Source organism: Oncorhynchus mykiss, chromosome 12 (genome assembly GCF_057628025.1).
Source record: "Oncorhynchus mykiss isolate SJ-2025 chromosome 12, ASM5762802v1, whole genome shotgun sequence".
NCBI lineage: Eukaryota > Metazoa > Chordata > Actinopteri > Salmoniformes > Salmonidae > Oncorhynchus > Oncorhynchus mykiss.
In genome coordinates this window covers 82429407-82443626 of record NC_143033.1, presented here as the reverse complement: position 1 = coordinate 82443626, position 14220 = coordinate 82429407, and the positions used below count along the sequence as shown (strand labels likewise).

General features: G+C 44.6%; 2 protein-coding genes across 10 annotated transcripts; both read right to left on the bottom strand.

Annotated features, from left to right (window-relative positions):
* Window positions 1–515: 515 nt before the first annotated feature.
* LOC110538528 (THO complex subunit 4) lies at window positions 516–4487 on the bottom strand. Of its 3 annotated transcripts, none has more exons than XM_090193689.1 (6): window positions 2599–4487; window positions 1959–2114; window positions 1690–1837; window positions 1249–1315; window positions 986–1157; window positions 516–831 (listed from the first exon to the last, which is right to left on the bottom strand). In XM_090193689.1, exons 1-6 carry the CDS (start codon window positions 2671–2673, stop codon window positions 817–819), a joined length of 633 nt encoding a protein of 210 aa, XP_090049815.1. In that variant the 5' UTR covers window positions 2674–4487; the 3' UTR covers window positions 516–816. The 3 variants fall into 3 exon arrangements, with proteins under 3 accessions (XP_090049815.1, XP_021481079.2, XP_090049816.1); XM_021625404.3 differs by having other exon boundaries at window positions 3563–4163; XM_090193690.1 differs by having other exon boundaries at window positions 2588–4007.
* An 857-nt stretch (window positions 4488–5344) lies between these two features.
* Window positions 5345–8388, bottom strand: LOC110486564 (mapk-regulated corepressor-interacting protein 1). 7 transcript variants are annotated; one of them, XM_036938607.2, is made up of 5 exons: window positions 7612–7757; window positions 6828–6861; window positions 6539–6657; window positions 6233–6337; window positions 5345–6127 (listed from the first exon to the last, which is right to left on the bottom strand). In XM_036938607.2, exons 2-5 carry the CDS (start codon window positions 6830–6832, stop codon window positions 6063–6065), a joined length of 294 nt encoding a protein of 97 aa, XP_036794502.1. In that variant the 5' UTR covers window positions 6833–6861; window positions 7612–7757; the 3' UTR covers window positions 5345–6062. The 7 variants fall into 7 exon arrangements, with proteins under 7 accessions (XP_036794502.1, XP_090049814.1, XP_090049812.1 ...); XM_090193688.1 differs by having other exon boundaries at window positions 6828–6933; window positions 7612–7751; XM_090193686.1 differs by lacking the exon at window positions 7612–7757 and adding an exon at window positions 7263–7421 and having other exon boundaries at window positions 6828–6933.
* Window positions 8389–14220: the final 5832 nt, after the last annotated feature.

Below are 14220 nucleotides of genomic sequence, written 5' to 3'. Positions count from 1 at the left end.
ACTTCAGCTAAGATTTGCATGACAACCTCAGTACTTTGTGTCCGGCTGTGTTACACAATGTTTGGAACCAGGAAGACATTTAGCACTGCAAAACTATTTGGCGTAGAGCCCTCCAAGCCATAAGCAAGCAAAATAGTTAGGACTACACTGACCATCTTCATTGCCCCTTATATTTTTTTAGCTCCATGCACACTTGCTCACACTGACCCAACACGTTCTTCTGCTTTTTATCATATACCCTATCGCCGAATCACCTTAACTCTACCACTAAGATCCCATTCCCTGCACATTGTAAATATGGTATTGGCACTAACCCAGTAGAAAGCTTATTTTTGTTATGTGTGGTACCGATATTGATCACTGCATTGTTGGATTGAGCAATCAAATCACATCTTAATTGTCACATGCTTTGTAACCAGGTGTAGACTATGTGAAATCCTTACTTGCAGGCCCTCCCAACAATGCAAGGGATTTCACTGTACTTGTGCACTTGACAATAAAAACAAAGCCGTCAGTATGGTTAATATGTACTGCAGGGTTTATTACAATGATCTATGGGGAAAGGAATCAGATCAACAGGGAAAGCCCCACCCACCCCCTTAAACCTACAGTCAAAACCAATATTTTTTTCCAAAAAACAAAAATTGGTAAAAAACACATCGGAGCATTTAAAAGGATTGATACACAAATTTAAATCACATCAGAAGACATCCAAGTGTAAAATGTCCTGCATCTTCAACGCTGTAACAACTGCGACTGTCCTCATGTTCAGCCTGGAGTGTAATGCAGCCTGGAGGATTCACCTAGGCTTTGCTCTTAGCTTGTTTCCATCTGGGGTGGGTGGAGGAAACGCATCAGATAAGACACATGCTACCATAGTAGGCCTGTCCCAGCATTAATTTCCAATGCTATATACATGTAGGCAGACAAATGTTTGTTTTTTAAAACTCTATAACCCCTTTCTCATTTTCAAACCGAGACTCACCCTGGCATTGTAGGCATCTAGCTGGGCATCCAGCTCTTCAGCGGAAAGTGGCTTAGTGCTTCCCCCGCGGCCACCTCGGCCCCTGCCTCCTCCACGTCCTGCTCCACGTCCTCTCTGCATCCCTCTAAACCCACCGCGACCCCTGTTCATGCCACCACCTCCTCGGTTCATACTGTAGAACATCTGAACATTAGCACCTTCCATTCATGACACTTATCATTGGCTCAGGTTGTTTTGGAAAACAGCTCAATCTTAACACTTACCCCTGCATGGGTGGTCGTCTTTGTGTGTCGATTTGTGATGTGACAAGTTGTATGTTCATGGGACGCCCTGCAAGAGAAAGTATTCAGGTTATCACCAGCAAGAGTAGTGTGCTGAAGAAAGATAAACATCCGTATGGCGCTGTAGTTCTTTGCATCAGTGTCGACTCCAGCGGTATGGTTATTTGTTTAAAGAGCTGGCTTTGATGAGTTAAACGGCCATTTTCTGAAAGAGAACTAGCAAAACAGGCTAACTACATGGCCTGAACATGGATGGCAACCACCCATTTTTGAAAGTTTTAACGTTCAGCATCTTGAAGGTTGGATGACTATAGTGTCAGCATGGTGAAAGACACCTCAACAGCATAAAATTAAATGTTTCAGCAAGGTAAAAATGAAATGATAATATTTGTGGCAACTGTCAAAGCCACTTGAGAAACCTACCATCAAGTGGTACACCGTTGTACTGTTTCATAGCTTTTAGAGCATCTGCCTTCCTCTCAAAGTGGACATCTGCAGTGCCTAAGCTCCTGCCCGACCGGTCATAGTGAACAGCTGCCTTCTTCAGTGTACCAAACTCTGCAAAGAGCTCCTGTAGTGAGAGAAACCATGTAGTGATTGTATGTGATTTCAAGTGCCATTTTGGAAATGCTAAGCCACGGTAAATACACAATATCTAAAGAGTCAACCAAGTCAAAGAAACTAAGCTGTACCTGAATATCCGCGTCTGAAACGCCAAAGTCGAGATTGGAGACAAGAAGCTTCCCTCCGGTTTCCACACCAGCGCCACCCCCGCCGCCCCCAACACTGGCATTGAAGCCATGATTGCCGTACATGTCGTGTTGCCATTTATCAGGAAGCTGCTTGGGCTGCAACAGATGAAAGAGAACGAACCTGCTGACTTCAGGCTCCCCTGTCTCTGCCAATCACAGAGTCCAGTCCACACAGCTGGGTAGGTGCTGGGGAGATCAGGGACTACAGCCAACAGGGCCAGGTGGTTGGCACACTACTACCCCGTGGAGATTCCCAGCATTCCCCACCCCATTACTAGAAGCAAGTAAACCAGTGCAAAAATAGGACACATGGCAACATATCAATTCTAGATACTAGACCAAGCTAACAGCCCATAAAGCATTTAGCTAAAATTGATGGGCCCTAATTGTAAAAAATGAAACATTTCCCATACTAGAATGAAGAAACGTATGCATTGACGTCTGTTGACGCTACTTTGAGCAACATTTAGCAGTAAACAAGTCATTAATAACAGTACACATTTACTCGCTACCATCTGCACTCCGCTCCCACCCCCTTGTTGGCTAACTAGGCTAGCAATGTCGCCCACTGTTCTCTTGCCATCTGCTCCTCCACCAAAGGCTCTCCAGGCGGCCATCCCCCAGCGAGAGTAGTATGCTGAAGAAAGTCATCCATCCGTATGGCGCTGTAGTACTTTGCATCAGTGTCGACTCCAGCTGTGTGGTTATTTGCTTAAATTGTTCTTTAAAAGCCACGAGTTAGCTTTGATGAGTTACATGTCCATTTTCTGAGAGACAACTAGCAAAATAAAGTAGACCAACTACCTGGCCTGAACATGGATGGCAACCATCTGAGCGTCCATTTTGAAACCACGCCATTTTGATTGAGTTGTGACGAGTAACAACTAGAAATGTAGAGATAAAAATATGTAATAATAAGAGGGGAAAGTCCACTGCTCCATCCATAAAGGACACCATTCTGTGTTGATATGGTGCTGCTCAAAGGGGATTGTGTTAACCCGCCAGCCACTCCCAAATAAAAAGAAAGGAGTGTAGGATGAAACTCCCCAAAAGTTGCCTCTGCTACAAAAATCATCCAACTGCAACGATATTATTCGATGCAGTGCCATTCGGTGGTCCAACAAGTGACTTTCTGGGACGAAAGATACTGCGACAGACCATGAAATAAATATTTCATTGATTGAAGATGCTGAATTCAAAATGGCGCCGTCTGGGCCTTGTAGGTAAGCAGCTACTCCAGAGTTAGCAACTAGCTAACCTGCTCCAAAAGCTTATTCTCAAAAAGTGGTAACAGACATGGGTTTGGGTGGACAAGGACACGTTATGTGCATTATATTTCCATATCAACCACAATTTAAAGGGTTTCCCTTCGTTAATTCGAGAGAAATTCGATTAGCTAGCTAAGTGCCTCTCGACTAGCAAGCTAGCCATTGATTGCATTGGGAGCAGCTAGCAAGCCTGAAGATTAGAGGACGTCGAGCAGGCATTTTCAGGTTACGAGGCGTTTTCCTTTTTCTCAGCCCATTCCTCTAAATTTCTCATACCCTGCTGTATGGCGTAGGTCTTGCTCTGCCACGGCTCAGGTTCGGTCGGTTCCTCATGGGGCCCGATCCTCCACCTCGGCCCCCAAAGCCTCCACCAGCTGCTCCACGGCCAACACCACCACCTCGGCCCCCGCCAGAGCCTCCCCGGCCACGGCCTCTTCCACCACCACGGCCTCCTGCGCCCCCTCTCTGCTGCCTGTTCTGCTTGATGATGTCGTCTAGCGACATATCCATTTTATCGGCCATTATGAAGTTTCAATTACGCTAAGAAGAACTGTTAGCGAACTAAAAACTAGCCTGACTGAGCCCTGCCTTAAGTAAAAACCTTGTTAATAACCCTGCGGTACTACTCAGCTGCGTGAGAAAAAAAACACGCTAAAATGGAGCGCAAGCTGTCTTTATAGCCACGAGCCCTCGTTACGTGAGAACGGATGACGCTGTCAGTGTCCGCTTGTTGTGCGCCGCCCCTTCCAGTTTACTCAGGTTATGCTGTCAAATCAAGAAGGGACCATTTGAAATTGATCCCTTGAGTCATATCACTACAAAGACCTGTGCTGCTATTATCAGTGCAGCAGCGCAATGGTCTCGAATTTACTGTAGTGCTGGTTATACAAAAATAGATCTGACATATTCCTTGATAGTTGGTGCAACTCGGCTTGGCCCCTCAGCCATCCGAGACACGGCCTGGTCACCCATCTAGAAGGCAGAGACAGTACAGGTGCATCAAAGCCGGGACCGAGAGACTTTAAAACAGCTTCTATCTCCAAGCCATCAGACTGTTAAATAGTCACCACTAGCCAGTTTCCCCCAGTACACTGCCCTGAACTTAGGGCACTTTTACTAGCCAGCTACCTTAGAGACTACTGCCCTATGTACATAAGTCATTGAACACTGGTCACTTTAATAACGTTTACCCACTTCATATGTATTCTAGTCCAGAATCATCCTATAACTACTGCTGTACACACTGTTCCTGTTCATACCGTATACTAGCCATACTGTCTATATGTAACCGATGTGAAATGGCTAACTAGTTAGCAGTGGTGCGCGCTAATAGCATTTCAATCGGTGACATCACTCGCTTTGAGACCTTGAAGTAGTGGTTCCCCTTGCTCTGCAAGGGTCGCGGCTTTTGTGGAGTGATGGGTAACGATGCTTCGTGGGTGTCAGTTGTTGATGTGTGCAGAGGGTCCCTGGTTCGCAGCGAGGGGACGGACTAAAGTTATACTGTTACATTGATGCTGTACAAGGTGCCTCGAACATTGTACGTCCAACCAGCCTCACAACCGCAGACCACGCATAACCACACCAGCCCAGGACCTCAACATCCGGCTTCTTCACCTGCAGGATCGTATGAGGGGGGTGTGGAGGGGTTGCTGAGGAGTATTTCTGTCTGTAATAATAGCCCTTCTGTGGGGAAAAACTCAGTGGGTGGGCCTATGCCCTCCAAGGCCCACCCATGGTTGCATTCCTGCCCAGTCATGTGAAATCCATAGATCAGGGCCAAATTCATTTATTTAAATTGACTGATTTCCTTATATGAACGGCATTCGGTAAAATCTTTGAAAATGTTGCATGTTGCAATTATATTTTTGTTCAGTAGCCTATTGCACTGTTTTCAGTAACAATGCACAAACAAAAAAAAGAGCATGAGACAATAATTTACCATCCTACTGTAGGTTCTGTGATGTTTGTACATACATCATTGGGGATTATACAGGTAACACATCCAAAAAGAGAATTTAGGTCAGAACATCTATGACCAATGATTTGAGAGTGAAATATTGTAAAAGTATTTTATTCAAAACATTTTTTTCAAGGCTGAGAAGTCAATGTGGAGATGTCTACTTTAAGTCCATTTTAGGGGAATGAATGTATATGAAAAATGTTGGCATTTATCCTAAACAATTTTTGGTTTCCAAAACTCGCCCGTACAATCGGATTCCATTCCAATATATCTACAATTCAGCTATCTTCCAAAAAAAATAATGTCAGCCCTTCAGCATTATCCTTTGCAGATTGAAAAGAAAACAGTTTATATTTAAGACTGCAGTCCTTTAAAGTGTCCCATGAAGAATTTGTACACAGTCTGTACTTCGGCATCAGGATGTCAGCATATTTCATTGAAACTCTGCATCAGTCCCATTCGCATAAAAAAAAGAGAGTGAAAATGAAAAATGAATGGCTGTAAAACCAAGAACCGGAAGAGAGAATCCCTGGAACTCAAATGCCAGCTTTCCACGTCAACCAGATGAGAGGTAGGGTAAGAAAATATTGAGCCCGGACAGAGAAGGGGGGGGGCTGGGGTGGAAAGGGACTCCAAAAATGTTTTGGTTGTTAGGACATCAGCACCCTGCTGTTGAATGGGCAGGCTGTTAGTCCAGGTGGGCAGAAAGAGGACCGGCATTCTGGGCAGGACAGGATTCTGGCCGACAGAGGAGGAGAAAGTTCTCAAGGATAATTAGTGCAGAAAAAAAGCTGTTGACTATAAAGAGAAAGACTAGGACTTCTTGGAGTCCTGTGTGTTGCGTTTCCTGAGGTCACTCAGGTCAACTGGTGTGAAAGCTGCAAGAAAGGATCAAAAATAACATTACTACTCTGTCTTTCTGACAAATCTAGTAAATAGCCTGTTTAAATGACAAACATAGTCAGATCCATCAAGTCACTTACAATTTAAGTTGGGATTTGGGTTCTTTTCCACATACTCCTGTGGTCCACGGTCTTTGCGTTCGCTGCTCTGTGGTGACCGGATGTCTCTGAGCACACACTGCCAGGCTGTAAAGAAGCATACACATGCCAGCTTTCAACCATCTCCTTACATACCACATTCCATCCAAATGGCTCATCTGAGCTCAGTGGTACAGGGGCTCTGTAAGGAGCTTTGGATCATGTTGATGGCCAACATATAAGCCTACTCAGGTGAGAGACGTTCAGGGCTAGTCTTAGTAAGAGATCGGCCTTATGAGGCAGACTCACTGTCGTGGATGAAGCGCACATTCTCTTCATGCGCTGGAGTGAAGAGCTCCCCACTGTTCGTAGGAGACCGAGGGCTGGAAGTCCGCTTGTAGTTGTTCACCATCCTGGGAGCAGATGAGCTGTAAAGCAGCAAAGATACAAATAAAAAACAAACAGCAAGAAAGAATGAAAAAAAAACAGAACAGACAGGCTGGAAAATAGAACATACGTTTTTCTGGCATGCAAGATACAGCTTGACATACAGTTAGCACACAACACAACCATAACAGGTAAACAACTCTCTTCCAACCTCATTCTGTGTGCAGTCTGTCTCTTGCTCCTTTCTAATGAATAGTTGGGGGGGGGGGGGGGGGGGGGGGTTGAGAGAATATGAACCTTCTTTATCTGTCGGATAGCTAGTGGTGGAAACAAGGCGTGACATGATTCATTCTAAATAAAGACACCAATCACAAACAATAGAGGAATGTTGACATTTGAAAGCTAGCTAGCTAAAACAGACTGCAAAATACAGTTACTTAACTATACAGCCAGAAAGCTACATTGGATGCAACACTATCGGCATTAGCTTGCTTATTGATGTTACTTATGCTTCAATGTTTACATGTTTGTATCTGACACTTCACGTAACACAAGCGAGCTAGCTAACGTTAGCTAAGACAGCTAACAATAAATTATACTAGACAACCCATTTTGACCAGTGACTCGTAAAACATAAAGCACCTACCTTGCTAACTAACGTTACCCAATATCGTATATTTTAAATTGACATTTTTGTTGGTTAGAAATTAGCTTGCGGTTGAAGTAGTGGGTGACAGATAAAGGATAACGTTCGCTAACTAGCAAGCTAACGTCAGCTTATTCGGTACCATAACGTTAGCTATCTAGCGAATGTTTGCTACACGTTAAACAACATCTAATATTATTAGCTAAGCCATTTAACTTTATCTAGCTGAATATATCCAGACAATAGTACAAATTAAATGTTTCCAACAGCAGTGTCATATTAATTAATAACGCTATAGCCATCTTGAAATAATCCGAAAATGACCAAGATGTAAACTATGTTTACAAACCAGTCTTTAGATTCGGCTTCCTTTCCCTTTCTTTATTCAGCCAACAAGATGTAACTAGCGTTAGCGAGCTAGGCCTCCCATCGGCTAAAACGGTTGCCAATGCCAACCAATCATTTCTGGGCAAGTCATTTAAAACGGAAGTCAACAAAACTTAATAGGTTTGTTGGTTCAAAATAATGCTACAATCCCAAATGAATGCTTCTATGAATGCCTTCTCCCCAACATTTACCCTCTCTGCTCGGATCTTTTTAGTACTTGTTTAAATAAAACAGACCATGGACCAGTTTGCGAAGAAATTAGAAAAAGCATTGGCTAAAAATACCCTTACTTGAGATTATAGACCCGAACAAAATGCACCCTAGCAATTAAAAAACATCATAATGCACCATAGTTATTAAAAATATCACAAAGCCCTAGTCAGACCATTACTGTTCCAGCTGGCTTATAGGCGTTATTAGGTAGGTAGCACAGATCATTTTCGACCAACTTGACGATGCTTCCTCAGTTCCCGACTTGGAAGAACGCATTTCTTCTAAATGTCCATGTGTAGTTGCAGGGGGGTTCGTTTGAATTTAGAAATTGATCCAATATTATATTAAATACTTTTTTTGGGGCTCCATGAAGTAATCAAAAAAGTGTGTACACCCCCATCTTGTCTGTTTAAAATATATTCTCATTGATTGAGAAAAGTGTGTTGCTTTCTTCTTCTTCGTGTAGTTTTCCGGCAGACTAGAAGACACTTTGTTGCGTATTGCTGCCTTTCACAGTTTGGAAAGTGCATTGCACATTTGTTCACAATAAAAGGAAACTAAACCGCCATGTAACCCTATATTACCCCTGTAGTGGCCTACTACTCAAATTACATTTTATTTGTCACATGCTTCGTAGACCAACAGTGAAATGCTTACTTATAGGTCCTTTTCCAACAATGAAGTGTTAACGATAACAAGTTTTTTTTAAATAGCCAAGGGCTAAAATAGAAGTCATTCCTATTTCTGACGCAGGTCACGCTGCAAGTCCTGCCTCTCCCATCTCCTCATTGGTTTATAGAAGCAGGTACCCACGTGCCATCTCCTCATTGGTTATACCCATGTGGGTGATTGTAAGACTAAATATTTTGCAGGTTGTTGTGGTAATACTATGAACGTTTAGATGCCAATCACCATATAAGTTCAAAGATGAAAAAGCTTGGAAGGAGGAGAGATGACTAGAAACGATTCGGTTGGCCGTTTTATGTGTGGATTAATTGTCGGAGTAGAGGACCTTGTGCATTTCAGGCAAAATAACAACTCAATGTTTATATCCCAAGACAAATTAGCTAGCAACAGCAATCTAGCTAAATAGGACAAATAAGCTAGCAAGTGCAAGCTAACTAGCTAAATTGCCATACATGTTTAATGCTTTTCGACCTGTCCCAAAATTAAAGTCATTGGTTCAGAGTTTGTTTTGATATTTTAACCTGCGTGTTGTGATCGCATTTGGTGTAGGGGGACAAAATAAATGTATGCACGATAGCGCACAATGGAGCACGCGCGCAGCCGGTTTGGGTTCCGTGTTAGCCAAATACATTTAAACTCACTTTTTCACAATTCCTAACATTTAATCCTAGTAAAAATTCAGTGTCTTGGGCCAGTTAAGATCACCACTTTATTTTAAGAATGTGAAATGTCAGAATAATAGTAGAGATAAGGATTTGTTTCAGCTTTTATTTCTTACATCACATTCCCAGTGGGTCAGAAGATAGCATACATCAATTAGTATTTGGCTAGCCTTCCAAAAGCTTTCCACAATAAGTTGGGCAAATTTTGGCCCATTCATCCTGACAGAGCTGGTGTAACTGAGTCAGGTTTTTAGGCCTCCTTGCTCACGCACGCTTTTTCAATTCTGCCCACAAATTTTCTATGGGATTGAGGTCAGGGCTTTGTGATGGCCACTCCAGTACCTTGACTTTGTTGTCCTTAAGCCATTTTTGCCACAACTTTGGAAGTATGCTTGGGGTCAATGTCCATTTGGAAGCCCCATTTGCGACCACGCTTGAACTTCCTGACTAATGTCTTGAGATGTTGCTTCAATATATATCCACATAATTTCCCCTCCTTATGATGCCATCTATTTTGTGAAGTGCACCAGGCCCTCCTGCAGCAAAGCACCCCCACAACATGATGCTGCCACCCCCGTGCTTCACGGTTGTGATGTTGTTCTTCAGCTTGCAAGCCTCCCCCTTTTTCCTCCAAACATAACGATGGTCATTATGGCCAAACAGTTCTATTTTTGTTTCATCAGACCAGAGGACATTTCTCAAAAAGTACGATCTTTGTCCCCATTGGCAGTTGCAAACCGTAGTCTGGCTTTTTTATAGCGGTTTTGGAGCAGTGGCGTCTTCCTTGCTGAGCAGCCTTTCAGGTTATATCGATATAGGACTCGTTTTACTGTGGATATAGATACTTTTGTACCTGTTTCCTCCAGCATCTTCACAGGGTCCGTTGCTGTTGTTCTGGGATTGATTTGCACTTTTCTCACCAAAGTACATTCATCTGTAGGAGACAGAACGCATCTCCTTCCTGCATAGGAGGCTGGTTCATAATAATGTCAGAAATTGAGAAAATGGAATGGCATCCAACATATGGAAACTATGTGTTTCATGTATTTCATACTATTCGTCTGATTCCGCTTCAACCATTACCATGAGACAGTCCTCCCCAATTAAGGTACGACCAACCTCTTGTGGTTTGTAGTAAGTGTGAAAGCGAGTGTGTGGCGTCAGTATTCATGTGTGTGCATGTTGTGTGTGTGTGTGTGCGTATGTAGTGTCTGTGTGTTGGGGTGTCAGTGTGAGTGTGTGTGTAAAGTCTGTGCAAGAGAGTTAGTGCAAAAAAGGATCAATGCAGGTAGTCAATGTAATCATTTGATTAGCTATTTAGCAGTCGTTTCGAAGTCTTATGGCTTGGGGGTAGAAGCTGTTCATGGTCCTGTTGGTTCCAGACTTGGTGCATTGGTACCGCTTGTCAGCTTGGGTGGCTGGAGAGGTAGAACATTTTTGGTGCCTTCTTCTGACACCGCCTCATATGACAGGAAGCTCTCAGCCCCAGTGATGTACTGGGCTGTACGCACTACCTCCTGTAACGCCTTGCGGTCGGATGCCAAGCAATTGTCATACCAAGTGTTGATGCAGCCAGTCAAGGTGATCTCGATGGTGCAGCTGTCAAACTTTTTAAAGATCTGAGGGCCCATGCCAAATATTTTCAGCCTCCTGAGAGGGAAGAGGCGTTGTCTTGCCCTCTTCACGACTGTGTTGGTGTATTTGGACCATGATAGATATTTAGTGTTATGGACACCGAGGAACTTGAAGCTCTCAATCCGCTCCACTACTGTCCCATTGATGTGAATGGGGGCGTGCTCGGCCCTCCGTTTCTTGTAGTCCACGATCAGCTCCTTATTCTTACTGACGTTGAGGGAGAGGTTCTTGTCCTGCCAGGTCTCTGACCTCCTCCCTATAGGCTCCCTATCATCATCGTCAGTGATCAGGCCTACCACTATCGTGTCATCTGCAGTCGTGGGTGAACAGGGAGTACAGGGACTAAGCACGTACCCCTGAGGGCCCCCCGTGTTGAGGGTCAGCGTGGCGGATGTGTTGTTGCCTACCCTCACCATCTGGGGACGGCCTGTCAGGAAGTCCAGGATTCAGTTGCAGAGGCAGGTGTTCAGTCCCAGGGACATTAGCTTAGTGATGAGCTTCAAGGGCTCTATGGTGTTGAACGCTGAACAGCATTCTCACATTGGTGTTCCTTTTGTCCAAGTGGGAAAGGGCAGTGTGGAGTGCTATAGAATTGCATCATCTATGGATCTGTTGGGGCGGTATGCGAAATGCAGTGGGTCCACAGTTTCTGGGAGGATGGTGTTGATGTGAGCTATGACCAGCCTTCCAAAGCATTTCATGGCTACAGTTGTGAGTGCTACGGTACGATAGTCATTTAAACAGGTTATCTTGGCGTTCTTGGGCACAGGGACTATGGTGGTCTGCTTGAAACATGTAGGTATTAAAGACTGGGTTAGGGAGAGGTTGAAAATGTCAGTGAAGACACTTGTCACCTGGTCAGCGCATGCTCTGAGTACGCGTCCTGGTAATCCGTCTGGCCCTGTGAATTTTAACCTGTTTAAAAGTCTTACTCACATCAGCTATGGGGAGCGGGATCCCACAGTCATCCGGAACAGCTGGTGGTCTCATGCAAGTTTCAGTGTTGCTTGCCTCAAAGCGAGCATAGAATATATTTAGCTCGTCGGGTAGGCTCGTGTCAATGGTCAGCTCGCAGCTGGGTTTCCCTTTGTAATCCGTGATAGTTTGCAAGCCCTGCCACATCTGCCAAGCATCAGAGCTTCTGTAGTAGGATTCGATCTTAGTCCTTTATTGATGCGTTGCCTGTTTGATGGTTTGTCGGAGAGCATACGGGTTAGTGCGCCACAGTTGTGCCATCAGAGACTCTGGGTTCGCGCCCAGGCTCTGTCATAACCGGGAGGTCCATGGGGTGACGCACAATTGGCCAAGTGTTGTCCGGGTTAGGGAGGGCTTGGTCGGTTGGATGCGCGCTGTGTTAAGAAGCAGTGTGGCTAGGTTGGGTTGTGTATCGGAGGACGCATGACTTTCAACCTTCGTCTCTCCCGAGCCCGTACGGGAGTTGTAGCGATGAGACAAGATAGTAGCTACTACAACAACTAAACACCACGACATTGGGGAGAAAAAGGGGTAAAAAAGGTCTGGCCTTTAGCTCAGTGCGGATGTTGTCTGTAATCCATGGCTTCTAGTTGGGATATGTACGTACGCAAGCCCTGCCACATACGACTAGCGTCAGAGCCGGTGTAGTAGAATTCGATCTTAGTTTTTTATTGATGCTTTGTCTGTTTGATGGTTCGTCGGAGGGCATCCTGGTTATGGTCCCACTCCTTGAAAGTGGCAGCTCTAGCCTTTAGCTCAGTGCGTATGTTGCCTGTAATTCATAGCTTCTGGTTGGGATATGTACGTACGGCTACTGTGGGGACGACGTCGTCGATGCACTTATTAATGAAGCCGTTTACTGATGTGGTAAAACACCACAATGCCATGAATCCAATAACATATTCCAGTCAGGTGATGTCAATTTTTTTGCCCTCTAGTTGCACAGGTGACATGCTGGTAGAAATGAAGTAAAACAGATTTCAGTTTTCCTGCATTAAAATCACAGCCAGTAGGAGCGCTGCCTCTGGATGAGCTATTTCTTGTTGGCTTATGGTCCTATATAGCTCGTTGAGTGCGTTCTTAGTGCCAGCATCGGTTTGTGGTAGTAAATAGAAATACTCACAGGGATCCTCTCATGCTCCCTCATACTTTGCCCATCAACCTCTACTTTCCCTACTGTCTCAGCATATGACACTTTCTGCACTGCTCTCACCCTGGAAACTTCCATCTGTCTCACTTGCACAGGACATTTCTGATCCCCAGCAACATGGCCACCCCCACAATTGAAATAATCCCCCAGCCCACTCCCATATGTACACTTCTCACATTTAGGAATCTCCCTCCTACATACTGCTGCAACATGACCATAAACTTGGCACCTGAAACACCATAGTGGGTTCGGAACAAAAGCTCTCAACCGGAAAATGTATATACCCTAGCATGACTTTATCCGGCAAACACTCTAGTCTGCGCCGCACTAAACAACATATGTCACAAACACCGGGGACCCCCAACTTCAGTTGATTCACTCAACCCCACCCCAGCTATCACTCCTGTCAGCGGCGGTCTGCTCCGGAGATCAGTCCCCAGACTAGAAATGCGCAATGACCTTTCCCTCTGAGCAGCAGACACACAAAAAAATCAACACAAGTCCATCTCTGGATACTTTGACCGAATTGACATAACCCCACTCCTTCACCCAGCCTGATACCACAAACGGATTGGCTAAAAGGCATGGATCCACTTTCTCCATGAATTGTACTCCCACTGAGCCACTGAGTCATCTCATGCATTTTCCTGATCATTGCAGTGAGGCTTGGAAGTCTTCACCTCACCTGACGACGCAGGTTCTTTCGCCTCACTTTTGTCAGGATCAATTTCAAGTTCATTATCCGTTGACTGCTCAGGATCTTCAGGTGCGTAACATGCATTTTTCTCTCCTGTACTTGACCCAAAGGAGAAAGTACTCAGCTTGTATTTCACCGTCAGTTCAGGTTTGCACCTCGCACCCTTCTTTCTGCCTCGCTTCTTCTCGCCATCCATCCTCTTGCTCGCCCAGTCCTCTGACAAAGGTGTGTTACCGTGTGGTTTCCAGCAGAGTAGACGCTCTGTTGTGTATTGCTGCCTTTCGCAGGTCGGAGTGCAGATTGCACATTTTGGTCACAAACAAAAAAGGGAAAAGGGAATGGGAAAATCTTAAATTGCACCACCATCTAAACCTGCACCTATACACTATCCCCCAAAACCCACCACCCCATCCGACTACTTTGACCCTAAACTAAATAAATGCTTTCTCATTGGAAGATACATGATGGAATTTTGTCATTAAAATTGTATGCTTGTATTATTATATACCTGTGTAATTGCATCATTTAAGTCATGAGTGTGTCCCGAAGTTG